The 21,149-nt window shown below is 34.8% G+C and overlaps 2 protein-coding genes across 6 annotated transcripts; one reads left to right on the top strand and one right to left on the bottom strand.

Annotated features, from left to right (window-relative positions):
- The first annotated feature begins 2,924 nt into the window (after window positions 1-2,924).
- Window positions 2,925-7,503, top strand: LOC146929306 (LUC7 N terminus domain-containing protein). Of its 5 annotated transcripts, none has more exons than XR_015005989.1 (9): window positions 2,925-3,109; window positions 3,184-3,312; window positions 4,347-4,386; window positions 5,034-5,109; window positions 5,208-5,408; window positions 5,573-5,779; window positions 5,866-6,266; window positions 6,356-6,417; window positions 7,298-7,503. XR_015005989.1 is itself a non-coding variant. In XM_085701263.1 (7 exons), the coding sequence occupies exons 1-7, from the start codon at window positions 3,067-3,069 to the stop codon at window positions 6,202-6,204; spliced, it is 1,035 nt and encodes a 344-aa protein (XP_085557389.1). In that variant the 5' UTR covers window positions 2,925-3,066; the 3' UTR covers window positions 6,205-6,498. The 5 variants fall into 5 exon arrangements, 1 of the variants encoding a protein (XP_085557389.1); XR_015005988.1 differs by lacking the exon at window positions 7,298-7,503 and adding an exon at window positions 6,511-6,678; XR_015005986.1 differs by lacking the exon at window positions 7,298-7,503 and adding an exon at window positions 6,511-6,678 and having other exon boundaries at window positions 5,866-6,417.
- A 2,103-nt stretch (window positions 7,504-9,606) lies between these two features.
- LOC146929305 (conserved oligomeric Golgi complex subunit 7-like) lies at window positions 9,607-16,527 on the bottom strand. Its single transcript, XM_085701262.1, has 9 exons — window positions 16,028-16,527; window positions 15,482-15,601; window positions 15,278-15,379; window positions 14,908-15,188; window positions 14,460-14,605; window positions 13,197-13,395; window positions 12,063-12,726; window positions 10,828-11,157; window positions 9,607-10,039 (listed from the first exon to the last, which is right to left on the bottom strand). Exons 1-9 carry the CDS (start codon window positions 16,400-16,402, stop codon window positions 9,758-9,760), a joined length of 2,499 nt encoding a protein of 832 aa, XP_085557388.1. The 5' UTR covers window positions 16,403-16,527; the 3' UTR covers window positions 9,607-9,757.
- Window positions 16,528-21,149: the final 4,622 nt, after the last annotated feature.

Raw genomic sequence — 21,149 nt, 5'->3', positions numbered from 1 at the left:
ACTTAACTTGACGACACAACTCATCTTTGACCATGCAACTCTATCAACTCAACAACAACTTAACAACAAAACTCTTCTTTGACCATGCAACTCTATCAACTCAACAACAACTTGACAACTTAAACATCATGAACTTCTTGATATGCATATGCATGTGGTACCAATCAACAACAAAATGAGCATAATGGCTCTTCAACGTGTGAGCACAAAGGCTGCCGGGCCTAAAGCCCCCAACTTTAATGAGCACAAAGGCTGCCGGGCCTAAAGCCCCCAACTTTAATGAGTATGCAATGACTCAACTTCCAACAACTTAGACAACGACGTGTACAACTCATACGACTCATAATCATGGACAACTTCTTAAATTCCAACAACATAGACCGACTCATGCAACCTCAAGACACTAACAGTCGACAACAGAAAACAGCAGCACATACAACAATTAACAACGCTTGAATGTGTTAACATTCACATAAAGAATTAATTACATCAATATAAATATCATAAAACATCATTATAGCATTCATGCAGCAACACTTCTAATTTCAGTCACCATAACAGACTTCTGGAGCTTATGAAAGCATCCTAAACAGCTCTCTAACTTACTTCTAAGGTCATCTCAAGACTACACGTGCGAAAGGATCGCATCGGGACAATTTTGGGCAACTAACAGCCTAACTCGCAGTGGCGAGTAACTTCACTCGCAATGGCGAGCAAAGTGTGCATTCTGGGTTCCTACGTATTTACTCGCAGTGGCGAGTTATTCTGCTCGCAGTTGCGAGCTTACAGGTCACTCGCAGTTGCGAGTTGCATTGCTCGCAGTTGCGAGTTCTGGGTTCTAGCTCGCAGATGCGAGTGTTCTTGCTCGCAGGTGCGGGCGATGAATGTCAGTACGGCCAGAAACCTAAAAATTCCAACTTTTCACTTAATCTCCTAATTCTAACCTCAATTCAACATCTAATTATCATCTTATGGTGTATCTAAGTTCTGTACACTAATTTAGCATCAACCTAACATCTTTTCATGAATCAATCATCAAATTCGGTCTTAAACCTAATTCCCAATTCTCACCAAAACTTAATCTAATCATGCTAAATTCATCCTATAGAATCATACTCTTAATAATATTGAAAATTAGTCTCACCCTTACCTGGTTATGATGAAATCGCAGCTCTCCCTCTAGTTCTCCTCTTTTCTGACTTTTCTCCCTTTTTCTCCAAAAACGTCCGTATTCTGTTTTCTAACTTTTGTTGTCTATTTATCTCTCCTAATTACTCTTATCACTACTAATTGCTCATCTCACAACACAGCCCAATTTTTAATATTTTTATTTTATTTGACAAATCTTATTTTATTTAATAATAAAATAAGTCATAACAACATAACAACTTCACAACAACAAAATATCCCTCGTAATTCAGTTATAAATCATATAACCCACTTAACTTCATGAATCATAAAATTCACACATATCAATCATGAAAATCACGTAAATCATATATATAAATATATTTTTAAATAATCGAATAATTAAGACGGGCGTTACAGCTCCCGGATCCTTCAGGGGGTACTCAGTTCGTGGTGTCTATGATATGCTTGTTACTCAGGAGCACCCGCCTGTGTGTTCAGTCTTAGATTCCATTTGGCACAAACAGGTTTCGTTGAATGTCTCCATTTTTGCGTGGCGATTTGATGAACACTATTTTGTGAAAATTGTTCATATTTGACTTTTAATTGTGAATTGATAAAAATTGTTTGCTGAAATATCAATTATAGGCACAAAACACAAGAAATGGACTGAAAATATTGTTAATGAAATGATGTGCAAAAAGGAAACGAAAATTATGTATTGAGATTAATTTTGACAATGAATTGAGTTAAAAAGAGAATTTGGTTTTGAATTGGTGTTTAGGCAGATTTGTGGTTTCGAACAAGAAATGGAATGGAGGGTTTAGGGACGCCACACATTCTAATCCTAGAAAATGATAAGTCTGTGGAAATGAATCACCTGGAAATGATTCTCAGGTGATTACATATCATTTTCAGTAGTTTATTTATTACTAAGGTGGTCTGAAATCGCGACGGTCTTTTCTTCAATTGATTTGGTTAATGTGTGCTTGGATTGTGTGGAATGAGCGTAACAGTAGATTATTTAAGCAGAAAGAAAATACCATGTTTCAATTATTAGAAAAAGTTAAGTTATACTCCCTCCGTCCCGGAATATCTGACCCATTTCTTAAAAAAAAGTGTCTCAAAATAACTGAGTCATTTCAATTTTCAATACAACTTTCATCATTCCCAATACAATATAACTCTAATTAATACTACTTTCATCATTCCCAATTCAATATATTCCACTTTTCCCTTTATTTATACATTTTTCTTAATCTGTGTGAAAAACCAAACTGACTCAGATATACCGGGACGGAGGGAGTATTCTTTATGGTGGCTTCAAGTTAAGAAAGTCCTTTTGTTTTTGGGACTCATATGTGGTGGTCGAGCCCACTTGTATGTTTGGGCATCGGCCGATTTATATTTGTATTTAGGTGTTGACTTTATAAATTCTTAGTGGTCTCTTTAGTACACCTTGTGCTGAAAAGATTGATTGTCAGTATTAATATATATCATTTTTACTTGTTAAAAAAAACTATATTTAAATTAAATTTGTCCCGTGAACATAGCTCAGTTGGCAGAACAAATGCATTATTATATACAGGAGCCGGGATTCGAACTCCGGACACCCACCTTATGAGATGAATTCTAGTCACTAGACTATCTAAAAAAAATAAAAAATTTAAACCATGACACTCCATTTATTTATTTATAGGTGAATTTTTTAGTCTTATTTGAAGGAGAAAAAAAAAACAATAAAATGAGATAGTTTTGTCAAAATAATAAAAAGAGATAGAGCGAAAGGAGGTTTTGAGTCACGTAATCGCTTGATTGATTCCCACAACACAGCACCGCATAGCACAAGAAACCCTAGATACAAAATTCTAAATTATTGATTGATACATTCTCTACTCATCAAATCAAATCAATTCGATTTGAATTGTGTTGTTAGCTATGGACGCTCAAAGAGCTCTCCTCGACGAACTCATGGGTTCAGGTACGTACTAATAAATTCTTCTCAACTTTTCACTCACTCGATAAATCGATCTCATTGATTTTTGATTAATTCAGCTCGAAACTTGACTGAGGAAGAAAGAAGGGGTTACAAAGAAGTGAGTTGGGATGATAAGGAAGTTTGTGGTTTCTATATGGTTCGCTTTTGCCCTCACGATCTCTTCGTCAACACGCGCAGTGATCTCGGTCAGTCAATTAATCTTTTCGTGTTTGTTTATCAGAATCAAAATCAGTTTTAAAAAAATTATTTTTTTGACGAAAAACATGATGTTACAAATGAGTATGAGGAAGGACTTTGGGTCCGTTTGGATTGGCTTATTTTTGAGCTTATGCGAAGCAGCTTCTGCAAATAAATAAGCATTAATGTACTATTTATAAGTTTGTTAAGGTAGTTTATGAAAAAAAACAACTTATGAACTATGAAACACGGATACGGACACGGGACACGACACGGACACTTACACGCCGTCACATCTAATAATTTGAAAAAAATAATATAATTCAGTGTAATTACAAGTGTAAGTGTCGTGTCGGTGTCGGACACGTCTAATCCGAGGAGTATCCGTGCTTCATAGCTTATGAATATACAATTTTCGTTAGTAAGATCTTATGAATTAACATAAAAGCTTAATTATTTGCATAAGCTTTTTTCATAAGCTCAATCTAAACAGGCCCTTTGAAATCAACTGCAGCCCGTGATTTTCAAAAACATTGCAATTGTAGTGTGATATTGCATCCTTGGAATTTTGTGTCAATTCAACTATACTGTGTCAGTGTCAACCTAGACAGTCAATCCTGGCAAATCCCAAAGTAGCGGATCAGCCTGAGGAAAATTGCGACGGTGGCCAATCTTTGACTTTTTGTTCCTATTTGGAATAGGAAGTAATATTTTGATTAAGACTTGTGTTTTGAGTTGTTTGTTTAATTTTATATTAAATATATGGTTTGTTTATACTTGTTATTATTCATGTAATTTGTTCAAAAAATTATTAATCTTGGAGATCCCGCTACCCCCACTTTTGGGGTTGACCGCTCCGCGCCGTTATCCGGGATTGACTACCTAGGTGTCAATTACTGTATTAGATTGTTGCCTACATGAAACAGAATGAACTTTATGATACTCTTGTGCAATTTCCTCTTCAACTCTAAAGATCTTATTAACTGTGATAGCTTTGGTTGGAGTTTTTATTTATTTTTTTAACGTGTTTAAACCGATGCAGGAGCTTGCCCGAAAATACATGACCCGAAGTTGAAAGAAAAGTAAGCACATATATTCATTCATCAATAACTTTTGTTAGTTATTAAATAGTTTGAGATTTCTGGTGATGTGCTGTGTGATGCTTCTGTATTCTTGCTGCAATTATTCCTGATTACTGTCAGAAAACTAATATGCTTCTGCGTTTTAGACGTGCGTCTATTACAAAAATGTCATTAGTGTTGCTCTTCTATCTATGTGGTTAAGCTATCTTAGTGCTGTGGTGCTTTTAGAAGCACCGTAAGTATACCCTAATTTTTTTTGTTAACCTTTTGAGCGTATGCTACCCATATTAAATTTGAATGTCAATTTCATGACTTGTTCAATTGGGGCTATGGTCATTTGTTCAAATACCATTAGAAGTGCACCGTACCAATATTGCTTCCCTTTAAAAGTTTCTTATCCTTTGCATATTTTACTTTGTCATGTATGGCATTTGATAACATATGCCTATGATAATTTGGTATGCGTAGTTCCTGCAGTTGCCTGCCTGCACATGGTTGCTCTATTGTGCAAAATTTGCTGTCATATATGATCATCCATGATATGCCGATAAATAAAGCATAAAATGCCAGTAAATTGTTTTTTGATTTCCCGTAAATGTGTAACTGAGTTTCAAATTTAATTATTTTTACTGTTTTGTTGACTTCAGTTTTGAGAATTCCCCAAGGCATGATGCATACGTGCCTAAATTTGAAGCCGATCTTGCTCAGTTTTGTGAGAAATTGGTAGGCCACCTATCTGTTGCCATCCTCATTCTACATTAAAAACAGTTGACCTTTGCTTGTATGCTGATGTTCTTCATGTTTTCTGGTAATAATCACAGGTGATGGACTTGGATAGAAGAGTAAAACGTGGACGAGAACGTCTTAATCAAGAGGTGGAGCTACCACCACCGCCACCACTGACAGCTGAAAAATTTGAACAGTTGTCTGTCCTGGAGGAGAAAATAAAGAACCTTCTGGAACAAGTTGAATCTCTTGGTGAAGCTGGGAAGGTTGATGAAGCTGAAGCTCTTATGAGAAAGGTGCTAAAGATGATGCCACACCCTTTTCCTTGTGTATACTATTGATGATTTGTTAAGTTTCTATGACCCCAATCGTAGAAATGAACTTGTGAAGATTTATATTTGAAATATCCGTGACTGAGATTCTCTTGAATTTATTTTTTCGCGGGATATTTTTCTTTCAGGTGGAGACACTTAATACCGAGAAGGCAGTCTTAACACAACCTCAAAATGAAAAAGTGTTAATGCTTCAGGAGAAGAAGATGGCACTCTGTGAGGTATGTGGTTCGTTTCTTGTGGCAAATGATGCTGCAGAAAGAACTCAGTCTCATGTCGCAGGAAAGCAGCATGTTGGCTATGGTATGGTTCGTGACTTCATAAATGAATACAAGGTAAGTTTTATCCTTAATTAATCTATACATTTATTAAATAAAATAATTCTTGAAATTAGTTAGTATATTTTTTTTCTTCTTTTCAGATTGCTAAGGAGAAGGCTAAGGAAGAAGAAAGATTGACTCGGGAAAAAGAGGTAGAAGAGCGAAGAAAACAAAAGGAGCAGGATCCTGAGAGAAAGAGACGGAGTGTTTCAAGTGATAGGGAGAAATATCGTGATAAAGATCGAGATAGGCAGCGTGATAGGTACAGAGATAGAGACTCGGATCGTGAAAGATCTCGGGAATATGAAGGTAGAGGTAATCGAGATCGGGGAAGGGGGATGGTTTCTAGGTTGAGGAACGGAAAAAATGGAAGCAGAGACAGGTACCACAATCGGAGCAGATCACGTTCCCCTATTAAGCATAACTACAGAAGGTCTTGAAGTTGTGTTTGCTCCAAGTAGTGGAATTTCTCGATAGATGTCAGAATTTAAATTCAAAAGAGGTAGACCTTAATATCCCAAGACTTATATAAATATGTGTTTTTGGAGTCTTAAGTTTTCTCATCATCAAAGGGTAAATTTCCCATCTCAGAGCTTTCTTGAGACTATACAATCTCCCTTTCATCAATATTATTAATGGAGAAAAGGGTCGAGGTAGGCATTTCGCTGTTGTAACTTCTCTCATAAATTGGTTTGCGTCTTAATTTTAAGTTATTTATGATAATTAATCTCAAACATTGTGTGTAGTCTTTCTTTACATGCATTTTCTGGAAATCATTTGATTGAGTAAAGATGTCAGACGCAAAATTACATGAGTGATTGTCATTGCTGCAAAAGGGGATGGTTTACTCTTGTTTTGAGGTAACATGTGAATCTTATTACCTTGAGGGAAAGATTGGTATTTGTTCATGGAAATGTTTTTGTTTGCCCTTTTTGTATGTTTCATTACTCTTGTTTCTTAAGTTGATATAAACCAGCACAGGTTTATAAATGCTGCTTATTCTGACATACATTTGTCATTGAACTACACTCTGAAGGCACCGGTTTAGAAGATATAGGTAATCTTACTGAATTTGTTGTTAGGCATTTCCCAAATCCATGGTACTCATACTCATAATTTTATTGGGGAAAAGATGATTGCATGTTACCACCTCAAAACTTAGCAGTTTTACTTTTGTCCAATTGGTAACTCGTACGGAATGGTGAATTACCTCATCCGTAAAAAAAAAAAAAAAAAAAACTTGATTTGCCAAATACTGTTTGAATTGAACATTCATAGGACTGGAAAATACAGGTATTTGGCCCTTTGCCAAGTTAATTTGTATCAGAAATAGTCATTTGCATGAAAAACTGTCATTGAACTGGGCTTTGGGATGCTACGTTTTGTTTTGTGAACAAACAAGTTATTGTGCGATTTGAGGTAATTGGCTCTCATATCTGTTAAAGAGTGTTAAATTTGGTGTTCAGGAACACAAATGTCGTTATGAATTGTGATTTTTAATTGCTAGATAGCTTCTGGACATGATATGTGCAGGTAAATAACCGCGTCATGATGGGAGAAACAACTCAATGAAAATTTAGCTTATTCTTTTTACATTGTGAAGAAAGTTATGTTACATTCTCAACTGGAAGTCAAAACGTTTGATAAATCTTGGTAGCGGTCATAAGCATACTTTGGAAATTAGTCTTAGTAATGATTGTAAAGTTCCACGAAAATAAAAATGAGCGAGTTTGAAATAATTAGCTGCCCTTTGTGTGATTTCATTTTCTTGTCATCGTCAAGTTCCATCTTCTCTTGTTTGAGCTGTTGGCTACTCCCTCTGAAATGAAATACTATAAGGAAAAATGATAGTTAAAAATTTGATGTCTGTAGATTAATTTTTGACAATGTACATTGACCTTTCAACTACCACTTTTGCTTGATAGAAGTTATTTCAAAAAAGTTTACTTAGCATTTTTATTCATAATTTTTCTAGCATAATATTGAGATACATTAAAAATAACGTTTTGATATATTATACATACGTTTCAAAGTGATAATCCAAGTACGTTTTCTAACAAGTTTAAATTAAATTTAATTAAGCTACTTATTTGTTATGATTTAATCCAATGTGAAACTGAAAGGAGAATCTTCTTTTCGAACTGTCTTGCAAAAAATGTGCGAGGGCAGACTTGATTAGTCAGTTAATTGAAATATTTATAAATTAATATTATAGTAATGACCAATGATTTACATTGTTACTACTATTTTCAAGTGCATTGTAGAAAATTGTATGTTTATGGTGAATTGGTTAAGATCTTCATTCTCTAACCCAACACGGCGATGTTTGAGGTCACGGGAGAGGATACGGTCTTGTTGGGACAAATAAGAATCACACTGTTTGCTACGTATCTTGATACACAACAAATAAGCTAGGGTTCTGCAATAAAAAAAAAAATACAACAAACAATCTAGTCTAGGGAAATTTATACTAAACCTTCTCCGAGGTTTATGTGAATATATTCCGTTTTCCCTCCATTTTTTCACTCAACAACAACGCCCCTGTCATTAACTCCAACCATCTTTTATTAAAAATAATCCTTCCTTTTCAACGTATAAAAAACGAAAATGCTTCTTTCTCATGAACATCCAGTCGCAGATGCAGCCCTGGTATCCATAGAAAGTGATCTCGCCTCACAGTCTCATGGTTAGATTCAATCACAAACCCCAAACCACTGCTTTGCTGCTTGATGGGTGTAGAAGGAATAAGATGGAGAATGCTACAAGGGATCCATTAGTTCAAATTTGATTGTTATTCACTGTTCTGACTTCGGTTGTTAATACTTTAAGCTGATGTTATGATATTTCATTCTTTGCAACTCCAAAGCTTAATTCCACAGCGACAAACAAATATAATCTTTATCAATATAAAAGATGTTTTACTCATGAGAGGTCTGTGCAATTTTCCCAATGATCTATTCATGATAGGAATGAGACAACATCTACAAACATATGAGATAGACTTGGGTTTACTTGTAGGTAGGGGTGAGAATAGTTAAGATCGATTGATATGTCCTACGACCTCGCTTACGTTACGTCAAGCTAGATCAAACTTTAAATAGAGAAAGGTTTGGTGTTTTTAGAACAATAATACTAACATGTTAGATGAGAGGTTTGGTGTTTTTAGAACAATAATACTAACATGTCAGATGATAGGGTAAAAATAGAAGAAATAAGTGAGTACATTTAGACGGTGAAGACTGACATTGAATATGTTGGAGTGTTGGTTTGAACTAGCAACTCTCCACTTTTCAAACGTGTGAATTGTATCATTAGACTTAAAAAAAAAAAAAAAAAAACTTGAAGAACTGAACCTACCGTGTTACAAATTAGAGAAATGAGTATGATTGTGCGGTGGATTCCGAGAAAAGATATACCATGACATTCGTGCCAGTCCCATTGGATAAATATGACGTGTCTGCTTCATATCTGTGTGAATATTTGATAAGCGGGTAATCCCAAATTTTTACGTATACACGGGTATATATAAATATCTACGGATAATTTTCTTTTTAAAAGTTTTTTTTTATTTTTTATAATTACCTAAAACTTAACAACAAATTTTTTGTGCTGGAAGATAGGAGAGGTGTATTTCTTTGAGTCTGCTAAATTATTTGAGTTCATGCATTGAAGATTCTAGTAAACGGTTAAAACAAAATTAGATGTCTACAGATTTTTTTTAAACAATGATAAGATACTCGGACGATTCTTTCACACTTAGGTCGCATCTTCCTAGATTGGCCTAGCACACAAGCGTGGTAGAGGGAGGGGAAAAAAGAAACAATGCAGTGATGTACATTATATGCGTAATAACTAGTCACAAATCTATATAAAAGAAGTTATATTCAACAATAACAAAAAATGTTCAATTAGTAAGTATTGCCGATGTAAAAGAATGTTCTCCGCAAGATAAAAACATATCTGTAAAAGAGAGGAGATGGTGGAAGTGCTCGATCATGAATCTAAATTCACCTGCCGCATCTTACATACAAGGTTTGCTGTTGGCAGATCAAGTTGGTTTGCTGAATCTGTCTTCAGTAGATCTTTTAGCTGGTCTCTTGAGGTAGAAAGGCAACTGTGAAATGTAGCCAGAACTGCAGGGATGGGCATTGACAGAGCGGAAAGCACGTTACTAAGATAATCAATATCAACTGATAGCTGCTGTGCACCGCGATCTGTAATGTACTGAATCCCACGCAACTGTTCTATGTAAAGTGCTGTTGCACCCTCTGCAACCTGAAATTTAATACAATCAGCATTAAATGTGAGTCATATTCACCACTCCATTAAGTCCATATGTGCAGAAAGAAAAGAAATTCATGGTCTAAGTAGCATATGACAGTTTGAATGACTTTGAATAATTCATTTTTCACGAACAAGCCCCAATAAATTCAAGGTCTAAGTAGCATATGACAGTTTGAATGATTTTGAATAATTCATTTTTCACGAACAATCCCCAATAAATTACTCCCTCTTATCCTCTTGTCACTTTTATAAAAAAATTGTGTTCCTATTTACTTGTCATTTTCAAAGTTATGCAACATTAATTACTGTTTTGTCAATAATACTCTTAAATATTTTTTACAAAGAGAGGAATAGATGGTATTAGATAATAAATAGTTGATTCTAGGAAAAAACAAATAATTCCATCAATAGTAACAAGATTTATTAGTTTTTTCAACCTAAAATGGTAACTAAAAATGAATGGATGTAGTATCTTATTCAACTTTTGGAAACTAAGAAAACTTAGCCCTGTCTTCTTAACTTTTGAGGAAACTTTACTACTGTGTTAGAAAATGAAAATTGTTTATTCTAAGCTAGCTGAGTATCATGTAGGCCAAATATTGATCTCAGACACATATATCTCAGCAGAAATTAAGTTGATATTGGGTCATGAATATTAGCTTTATGCTGAAGCATGCAGATTAAATTGCAGCAGAAAATGAAGCTTGATTCACACTATTTCAGACAAAAGAGAAAATGTACTCTTCCTAACTAACAATCTTTCTCTAAGTCTTTAGTACCTTGAACATCCATTCTGTTGCAAAGAACTGCGCTTCATCATTGGCTTCACTGCTAGATATTCCCTCAGCAAGGGGCTCCAATTGTTGGGGTAAAGTAAGAAGATACTCACCAACACTGGTCACATAGGACTGTGGATATGCACTGAAGGTAGGGAGATGAAAAGCACCCTGTTCCTCAACTGATGACCATATTGGCAAACGGGACACATCGCTGAGTCGTTGCCTTACTTTAGATATGAGGACATCATATACAAGTTCATTAACAGTGTCGGCAAATGCTGCAACTCTTTGCGATGCAAGGGGAAGTGCATGAAAACGAGGATCTTTAGACTGCAAATAAATAATAAAAAATATATTTATGTAATGCCGGAAAACAAAAAACAAAAAATATATCTGAATAGATAGAAACAAGTGTCAGCACGTAGCAAAAGGAACACCAAGTCAGCCTTTTCGTCTTAGAAAGCAATGATTTGTGAAATAAATGACATTCATTGTTTTGGTTGAAAAAATGATGGTCAATTAAGCTTGAAAATCATGAGCATAAACTTTTAGCTGTGGCTTAACTTTGCATTAACCATTTGCAGATTACAACCAAGCACTCGATGAAAGAAAATGTCATTTCTTCCCCATTTCTTTATGCTCTTAAACATTTAGTTCTATTTAAATGAAATAAAAGAATAAATGCCTTTTCACCTCCTATTCAAGGAGGGACAAAACAAAAGGAGGCAGATTAAAGGGTCTGAAGCAGAGAAAACAGTTCCATAGAAGTCTTGCTTATTTGATTTCTTAAATTATACGACTGCCGTCCCTACATGTAAGACCCTCTTCAGAAATTTTCTTGTCGCTTTTTATAAGACACTCTTTGAATTTTCAAGTGCAATATATTTTTTTTACCAGCATACCCCTATTTATTTTACATCTTTTTCTACGATCAACAATAAATACTATGAGGGGAACATAATCTAGTTCTCTCTCTTGAAGGATAAATTTGTAAAACAATATCAATTATCAAATAAATTTAATACTACCACCTACTTTCTTAATTCCTGTGATTTAGGCAAGGGGTTACTATATTTAGGGACGGAGGTAGTAATATCTATCAATGTGAATAATAAACATCATATTTTCAAGGCTCTTCTCAATCCAAATATTAAGAATAATCCACTATCCCTTCTATTAATTTCTAAACCGAAGAAATAAAAATGAGACTGTGATAAACCTAATCTTACATATACCTGATTCAAAAGGCTGAAGAGTTTCCTGGCTTTCTCAGGCACATCAACCAGCCGTAGTGTTGCCATGTCTAAGGCAGTCCTTCCACCTAAAGATGGCTCCCCATCGTCATTACCATTTATAGTCTGGTTTTCATCTAGTCTTGAACCAAGTGCTGAAAAAGATAAAGTTGTGCTTAGTCTAGCAAGAGTAGCTCTTAAAGATGCTTCAAAGACAGAAGATCTGCTTGTCAAACTATCTGCAACTGTAAGGATCTGCAGTGCCCCTTGAACCATAGACCATTCCTCCTCATTTGAGATCAAATCAACTCTCCGTGCATTTTGGCTTCCATCTTTAGCCTCTTTCCTTCCAGTACCATCGCCACCATAATCCACACCACAGACAGTTCTTAGTGACTTCAGAGTTTCTTGTAGAGTGGAAATGTATTTTAACATTATGTCATCCAGGGCAAGAATCAGCTCATCTGCCTCAGAACCTCCAGTGAAGCTGATGCATCTCTCGGCAGATGCTTCAAGAAGTATAATAACTTGAGCAATAGACTCCTCCATCCTACGAACGGTTTCACTGAGTTCAACTCCTTGGGCTCCTACCCCTCGAATTACAGCTCCTCTTAAATCTATTCCTGCAATCTCAGAGGAAAGGATGGCACGCTCCATTTGTCCATACCTATAGATATTCCCAAAAAGATAGTAAAAAAAAAGATGTTTCTACGAATTAGAAAAGGGTATAATAGATGCTTATATATAAGAATATATTTTTTCTGAAGAAGCTAAATTAGCCCACCTAAATTGGCACTGGGAAGAATCGAACCTGAGACCTTGAGGAGGAGCACACTCCCAGATCTCAAGTCAATACCACCAGGCCAACCCAAGTGGGTTTTATATATAAGAATATTGTCCATGCATCTCGAGTCTCGACAACATAAGATCATTGTTTATCAACATTTATGTTACCATTTCTCTTATTTTATTCTTCTAATTTTTAGAAAGAAAACTGTGAGATATGAAGTTAAAATGCATTTCCATAGACCCGTCCATTTTTCCACAATATTGAGGCCATATGTCAAAGGGAATGAACAGACAAACTTGATTTATCAAACAATTTCAATTATGTTTCAAATTAAAATAAGTTTTTACCTCTGTTTAAACGATTCATATGGCAAGTACACAGCTTTCAGCACATCCATTAAAATTTGTACATCAGAACCAGAAAATAAGTGCTGAATATTCCTTGCAAAGGTCCCCGTGATACTGTGTAAATCAATCAAGGCCTCCAGGTGCTTTGTCTGAAGCTTAATACCCTTTTGCATGTCCCCAGATAAAATATCTGATAAACCTACAAAGATTCATGAGCTAAAATATCAATTGATTTATGGGGTAACACAGCATAATGTGGTTAACAATGGAAATTATCTTACACTTTTTGCTAAATGAAAGATATATGCTAAATTATCAATTTTTCAACTTACATTACTCTCTATTATAAATTAAACTCAGATGGTCAATTGGAGAGAAAAAAGGGAATGAAAAGTGTTAGAAGAACCAATGAATGGATAGTTACTGAAAATTTGAACTGGAAAACTGATTTGAAATGATTCTTGGGTTTCTATCATACTGAGGCTCTGTTTGGCAAGGTCAAACCACTAGCTTATAGTGGATAACTTATAGATAAGCACGTACGATCAGAGGTAGACTGTTTGGTAACGATATTCTCTGATGAGCTGAAAATGTTTTTTCACCAGCTTATAGGGTTTATTGAGATGTTACTTCAAGTAGTGTTCGAGCATATATAGCTTATAGCTCACATTTTCTCTCATTTTTACTATCAATATCTTGTTTTATTTTATTTTTATTATTAATTAAAAATATATTTTATGTCATTGTAGATTTATCAATTAGTTCAACCATTAATTTTATCAAACACTTTAAATCCAATATGCTAGCTTATCAATTATCAGCAAGCTTATTCGATACAATCTTATTCGCTATCAGCTAGCTTATCTACCATCCACAACTTTTTACCAAACAGAGCCTAGGTCACTCAACCAGAAGATAAAATTTTGTACAGAGTATACCAAGAAACTGAAATGATAAGATAACCATAAATTGGAGAAGAGATCCTTTCAAAATGGTACCAAACAATACAGAAGAAAACAAAATGATAAACCTAATAGGAAAGGAACCCTATGCTCCTCACCCGGACTTGCCCGACCCAATTTTCCTCCCAAATCTTTCCTACCTCCATTGATCTAACCTCTCCAAAATATAGCAAGAACTCTCTCTCTCTCTCTCAATTATTACTTTAAAATTCAATGTGGATAACAGTTACTGAACAGTGAATACATACGTATAGCTAAGATTTTCTCTGACAAAAAAACATGTAAAAGATTCATGAACAACCTTTAGCCAGTGCTTTTGTTTCTGGAACAGCATCTCCAATGGCAAGGTTGATATGAGATATGAAACTTGCACCTATAGCCATCATAGTCTCACTTAGCAACCTCGGCACAAGAGTTTTATAATCTTCAGGAAAAGCAACCATACACCTGCAAACAACAATTCAAATGTTTTTATTACACTACCTGAATATCCAAATTTAGTCAATATCATTTTGTGCTAGCTTATTTTTTTTTAGTAGGTGGACATAGAATATTAAAATCCACCAGCACCAAGTTTTGAGTACAAAATCACTGGTCAGGCAAACCATTTTTGGATGGATAAAAAACTTGAAATTTAACTAGCAAATGTTGACATCTGACATAGACAATCAAAATATAGTATCGGTGGTGCTTTAATCAATCATTTGTTCAACGGTAAAAACAATAGAAGAAAACACCAATAATTGTACCATTTCCATTCTTGTTCAAGATAAAGTAGTAGCTCATCATAAAAGCTTGGTAACCAATTGGAGAATGACAATGTAGGTGGACTTGACTGAAAACCACCACCACTTGAAGTCCTCTCCATTTCATTCTTCTCATTTGCAGACTTATTAGCCCGTTCTCTTGATTCAAAGTCTTCCCAAAGCTGCTTTATTGGTTTTAAATGTACCTTTGAATATTGTGATTCCAGAGACTTAAACCTTCCAATTCTAATGAGAATTCCACGCAAATCTTGAGCTGCGTCAACCTAAACAACAACAACAACAACATCTCAGACAATGGATTAAATTCAAATCATAGGATGTAAGTCCATATGGTGTCAAAAGTACACGTAACCTTGCGATTGGATAATGCATCGGTAAGACGAGGCTGCACCATTGTGTCTAGCCTATCCTCCAAGACTTGAAGCTGCTTTCTTATGTTGGCAAATTCAGCAACCTAAATGCATAGAACATGCAAAGGCAAAAACAAACTTTATTACATCAAGTAAATGTACCGAAACTTGATATTTTCCATAACCGAAAGGAGAAAAATTAGTACCTCCCCAACAGCAGACAAGCAATGCCTCATATTAGCCAAAGTTTCAGCGGCACAAGGGAGATCACCACTGGCGAATACATCCTCCACTGTCGAACTTAATTGAGTTAATCCAGCAGCATCCTGTTATTAAGTTTTGGCCACATTACAGAAAATCTCAACGAACTATATCGAGTAAACCACCAAATTGGTCCCTGTTTTTGTACCAAATTCTCAAATTGGTCCCCGACTCTATTGATAACTCAAAATGGTCCTTGTCTTTGTCAAACATTTCTCAGATTGTTCCTGACTCTATTAGTTGTTTTGCATTTTAAGCCATTAACGTACCAAATAAGATCCAAAAGACATTATGTCATTAACCACCAAGTAATATCCAAAAGATATTGAACCATTAACACTCAAAATACAAAACAACTAATAGAGTCATGGACCAATATGAGAAACAAAGATCATTTTGAGTTATTAATAGAGTCAGGACCAAATTGAAAATTTGGTACAAATTTGATGGTTTACTCGAACTATATCATATTTCAAATTCAGTATCGCTACCTGCAAAGTTTCATATGCAGCTTCCATCCTCTGCTTGACTACATCGACTTTAGCGAGTGCCGATATAGACTCAGACGAAGATCCCTCCGCCTTCTTGAGTTTTTGGAGGATGGCGGAGACAGCAGAACGGAGAGAAACGGCGTCATCACGGAGACGGATGACATCACGAGTGGCGCGAGGGACACGGAGGAGTGCGGCGGCGCTTTGTTCTTCAAGAGAAGCGCCGATTTCCTCGGAAACCATCTGAAGTTTCATCTCTAAATCGACCAGATGTTTGTCTAAGGACTCTTCTGGGTGTCGACTCTGACAAGCTGAGTTGATCCATTTCTTTGGGTCGAAATTCTCGTTCGAGAATGGACTCAAATCCACCATCATCTTTGTCAGAATCACTTCTTTCACTCTTCACCTTCACAGATCAATGCTAGATCCATCAACAAGGAAGATCTCTCTCAGTTTAGCATTTTTTTTTTTTGTTGTCTCTCAGTTTAACATTTACATATGAAAGAGAACGTGTTATTAAAAGATAAATAAATTTATGAGTGTTAATGTTTTGGTTAATCTCTATCTCTATTATATAAATTTACCTTATTTTTGTCGGTAGTACACATGGCATGCTTATATTCTAAGGTGCATTTAGGGTCTGTTTGGTTGCAAAAAGAAAGTGTGAGGAAAGATAGTGAAAGGAAAGATTGTATAAGGAAAGAAAGGGAGTGGAAAGTGAGAGGATTGTTTTAGTTGTTTGGTTTAAGAGAAAGTGGATTAGAAAGTTGGAGGAAAGAATGATATATTTTTAGTGATTGACATAAACACCCTTATATATATACTCCTATTAAAAAAAATGAACAGCAAAACGTAAATCAAAAACAATATAAGCTAGGGGCTTTTTAGACTTTTCAAATAAATATGGTTGTTTCATCAATCTTTCCATTCACATTTGCGCAGAAAGGTTTTTGCCTGTGGGTCCCATCTAAAACATTCCATCCTACCCTTTTTCAGTGATACCAAACCATGGAAAGTGGATCCATCCACTCACTTTCTTTCCATCTTCCAATCTTTCCATAGAACCAAACATAGCCTTAATGTTTTATTTGATTTACACAACAAGATGTAATATGCTAGAATTCTAAGGTGCATTTAATTTTTTTTTATTTACACAACAAAATGACATGAATTTTGGTAACTGAAAATTGGTTGATAGGAAGGTACTTATTTTGAAACCGTGATTGAAACGAGAAATTTGCCAACCAAATGGTAATGTACTCTGTCATTATTTCGTTTTAATAAATATTGTGTTCTTATTGTGAATAATCAAGTAAAAATTCTATGGACCGAAAATCAACTTAAAATAAAAAATTATTTTTTCGTTACAGGAAAAAAAAATCTAATAAAGATATATAATATGAAATGCTCATATTATATAAGACTTATTTAGAGTCATTAGCTTATTTTTTAGTGGGAAAAAAAAATTCGGGAGACCATGTTTAAAAAGTTATTACCTTATTTTTTAGTGGAAAAAAAAAAGAAAAAATCGGGAGACCGTGTTTAAAAATGATATAAAAAAGATGTGATACTTTTTTTTGAGATGTTTATTTTTTGAGATAAAAAATATGTGATTCTATGAAAGGAAATGTCAACTATGTTAAGTTTATGAAAGGAAAATGTATTTTATTGCTATTTCAAAAACAAAATGTCATTTATTGTGATGAAACGTTCATAATTAATAGTCATTTTACCATTTAACCAAATTGCATCATCACACAATTAAAAAAGGTTTTGTAACAAAAAAAAACAATTAAAAAAGGTTTCCATATCGAGTCTTTTTTTTTTGTGATATCTATATCGAGTTTTTGAAGCATGGCATCGTCACATTTTAATATGTAAACCAATTATGGTGTAACATGTGTCATCTTTATATAATAAGTTAATCAGATTGTATCGTTTTATTTATTTGTGTCGAATTAAATGTTTACTGCATTTTATTTATGTTTTTTTTTACTTCCTTCAAAAAAAAAATTATGTTTTTTTTTTACTAAAACTATGATTTGAATCACATGCATGGTTTGACTAGGAAAAAAATCACACTTTTTTCTATTGATTTTTAAATTGCTAACTTTTTGGAATTGATTTAGAATGATGTCCCCTTTAATATTATTACACCATTACAAATTACATATCACCTAATTGTGGCAAAAACAAATCACGATGTACATCCAGTAGTATTTTCTCCTTTAATTTCTCATTTAGATTAAATACTATTTAATTATGTAAATTTCAATCTTCATGCTCTCATTATAAAATGCGGTCATTTGCAAGCAATTCCTCACACCATTGCAATTGAAAGTTATACTTTCTGCACTCTTTTATCCCAATCCCATGTCTCTTTTATTTGTTTTTATTTAGTCATTTAGTCATAAGTTTCATTTTCTTCTTTCTATGTTCTTTTTTTTCACGTTTGTTGTTGTTATTTTTTTCTTTTGTCTTCTGGTGCCATCTTTTCTGTGGCTAAAATTCTTAACAATGTTGGTGGTGATAGGTAACAAGAAGAAATTGCAACAATATCCCTTAATATTCTATAAACAAAATCAGCATCATATGTCATAATTTTGACTCCGGTGGTTTAACATTTAAAAAATTATGCACTTTTCTTCCGAAACACAATTTACATGCTATTTTTTCTTTGTTGACAAAGTTACATGTTTATTAACAATTGCAGTGTATTGTGTACTGTCAAAATTAGCAGAGGAAATTTTATCTCTTCAAACTATCAAATGATATAAGAGAATATAATGAGATTAAAATGAATTATATAATTTCATAACGAGAATCTTTATATAATACAAATGCATACATCTATAAGCGATAGTACACGTGGCATCTTCCTGCTCTTCATCTCATTTAATGATTTTCTATCAACCAATCAAAATGGATATTGAATCATTTATTTTTTATTACCCAATCAAAATGGATCAATGACTCATTTATTTTAATGAGCCAATCAGAATTGATTATGACATTATTTTTTTCCTATATAATAGACAATTTGTTTTTCATTATTTTCATCTACATCTTCCTCCCATAAAAATCATTGTTTTTAAACCCATTCTTTTTTCTTTTATTTGTTTATTTCTTATTTTTTATTGTTGTTTAACATTTATTATTTGTATAGCAAGATTTATGTGATCAGATTTACACTCATGAAGGAAGATTCTGATACAGAAGATTGGCGAGATTGGAAGTTTTATTCTAGGAATATATTGATAGAAGGTTATTCCTTGCATTATAATGAGATGATGGAAGATTATACTCCAATAGAAGTCAATATGCAGTTTCAATATTGGCTTTTAATTTGTTGTCAATTCATTAAAGAGATCCTGTGTCCTACGAGACAAAGGATTAAGATGCAAGACAAAAGGAGAGTCAACACCACATTCTGTGGGATATGTATTCTGACTTTGTACAAGAGCTTTGTGATGGGATTAATGGTATTGAAGGTGAAGAGATCTGTTAATGATTTCTTGTGGGATATTATGTTGGTAGAGATAGTATTTAACATGAGTGATCAGAACATTGTAATCCACCACAACCCACTCATGCAATTCAATCTTTTTACTTTCTTATCTATAACAATCTGTCTTAGCCTTTCACTAGCCAAAATGGAAAATTTCAATGTCAATCTCAACAATTCTCCTAATGGTTCCTCTGCTGGGTCCTCTGAATTGTCTCATGAGGCTTTGCTTGAATTGTGTCTTGTGGGAACTGTGCTAACTGACAGGCCAGTCCGTTTCCAATTCATGGAGGAGAGACTTCCCTCTATCTGGCGACCTGGGCAAGGAGTCACTATCACCCAAGCTGGAGATAACAGATTCCATTTCCAATTCTACCATGAATGGGATATGGAGAGAGTTTTGCAAAATGGTCCATGGACTTTTGAAGGTTTCTTGCTGGTACTTAAGAAGCTCGAAGTTGGAGAAGCAATTGCTGAGGTGCAGTTTAACGAGGCAGAGGTTTGGGTCCAGGTATTTAATCTTCCACATGGTTATATGAATGAATATGTAGGAATGTTGATTGGATGCCATATTGGCAGATTTGTTAAGTTTGATGAAAGTAATTTTTATGGACCCTGGAGAATGTACATGCGGATTCGAGTAGCTCTCAATATTGCTGAACCGCTGCAAAGAAGCATGGTATTTGAGAAGGAAGATGGTACTGTGGTAAATGTTTCTTTTAAGTATGAGAGACTTGGTGTTTTCTGTTATATATGCGGAATCATGGGACATACTGACAGCTTCTGTCCTAGAAGACTTGAACCAGGCTATGTTGATGGTGTCCAAGGATGGGGGAGATTTCTGAATGCTGGAGGCAGAAATGTTGGCGGTAACGCTACAGTTAACAGGTGGCTGAGAGGTGGACGGATGGCAATGCGTGGTGGCCGTACCGGTGGCAGAGGAGGCTCCGACGGCATTAATGGTCATCATGATTTGAATGAAATTCATAATAATGTCATAGTTATGTCACATTCAAGTGAACATGCCTTATTTGGGCGAGTCAGAGTCCTACGTGGCGGTGGTTTTACTTTTCACAGGATGGTTACCACTATTATTGGCCACAATGGAGGAGGTGAGGGGCAGTGGGTCCCCTTTCAATTAAATGAGACTAATATTGCTAATCAAATCACAATTAGAAGGCTGGTTAATGGTCTAAGGTCAACTACTGGAAGTAACAACAACACTAATGATGCTGTTACAGAAATTAATGCAGGAACAATTGCTGCTGCTCAACAAAGGGAGTCTGTGCTGACAGGTAATAATTTCTGTAATGATGGATCTCCTCTGATGACTGGATGTAACCAAAGGGTGGGACAACCGATCCTTAGCATTTGTGGAGCTGGTAGCAATAATGCAGCTTTTATAGGAGAAACTTCAGATGCTGGACGTGTGGTGTGTGCTAAGAAGAAAGAAAAGCTGATGCCTACAAGACCTCTGGTGGCTGGTCCTCTTGTTATAAGAGAGGGGGCTAACAATTTTACTCCTGACAACAAAAAAGAAGTACCAAGTAATGACAAAGGAAAAGGAAAGATGGAAGAAGGGCCTGCTACTAAAATTAAGAAACGTGTTAGGCCTAT

This window comes from Medicago sativa, chromosome 4 (assembly GCF_051527215.1).
Source record: "Medicago sativa cultivar Bolivia chromosome 4, Bolivia_mono, whole genome shotgun sequence".
Taxonomy (NCBI): Eukaryota; Viridiplantae; Streptophyta; class Magnoliopsida; order Fabales; family Fabaceae; genus Medicago; species Medicago sativa.
This window is presented reverse-complemented; position numbering and strand designations above follow the sequence as displayed.

Bases quoted from the DNA above. Each gene is read 5' to 3' on its own strand.
- LOC146929306 (XM_085701263.1), top strand. From the start codon at position 3,067: ATGGACGCTCAAAGAGCTCTCCTCGACGAACTCATGGGTTCAG. The intron at 4,387-5,033 runs GTAAGCACATAT...TGTTGACTTCAG, and splicing joins GACCCGAAGTTGAAAGAAAA to TTTTGAGAATTCCCCAAGGC. The intron at 5,409-5,572 runs GTGCTAAAGATG...TTTTTCTTTCAG, and splicing joins CTGAAGCTCTTATGAGAAAG to GTGGAGACACTTAATACCGA.
- LOC146929305 (XM_085701262.1), bottom strand. From the start codon at position 16,402: ATGATGGTGGATTTGAGTCCATTCTCGAACGAGAATTTCGACCCAAAG. The intron at 15,602-16,027 runs GTAGCGATACTG...ACTTAATAACAG, and splicing joins CTGCATATGAAACTTTGCAG to GATGCTGCTGGATTAACTCA. The intron at 10,040-10,827 runs GTACTAAAGACT...ATTAAATTTCAG, and splicing joins CAACAGAATGGATGTTCAAG to GTTGCAGAGGGTGCAACAGC.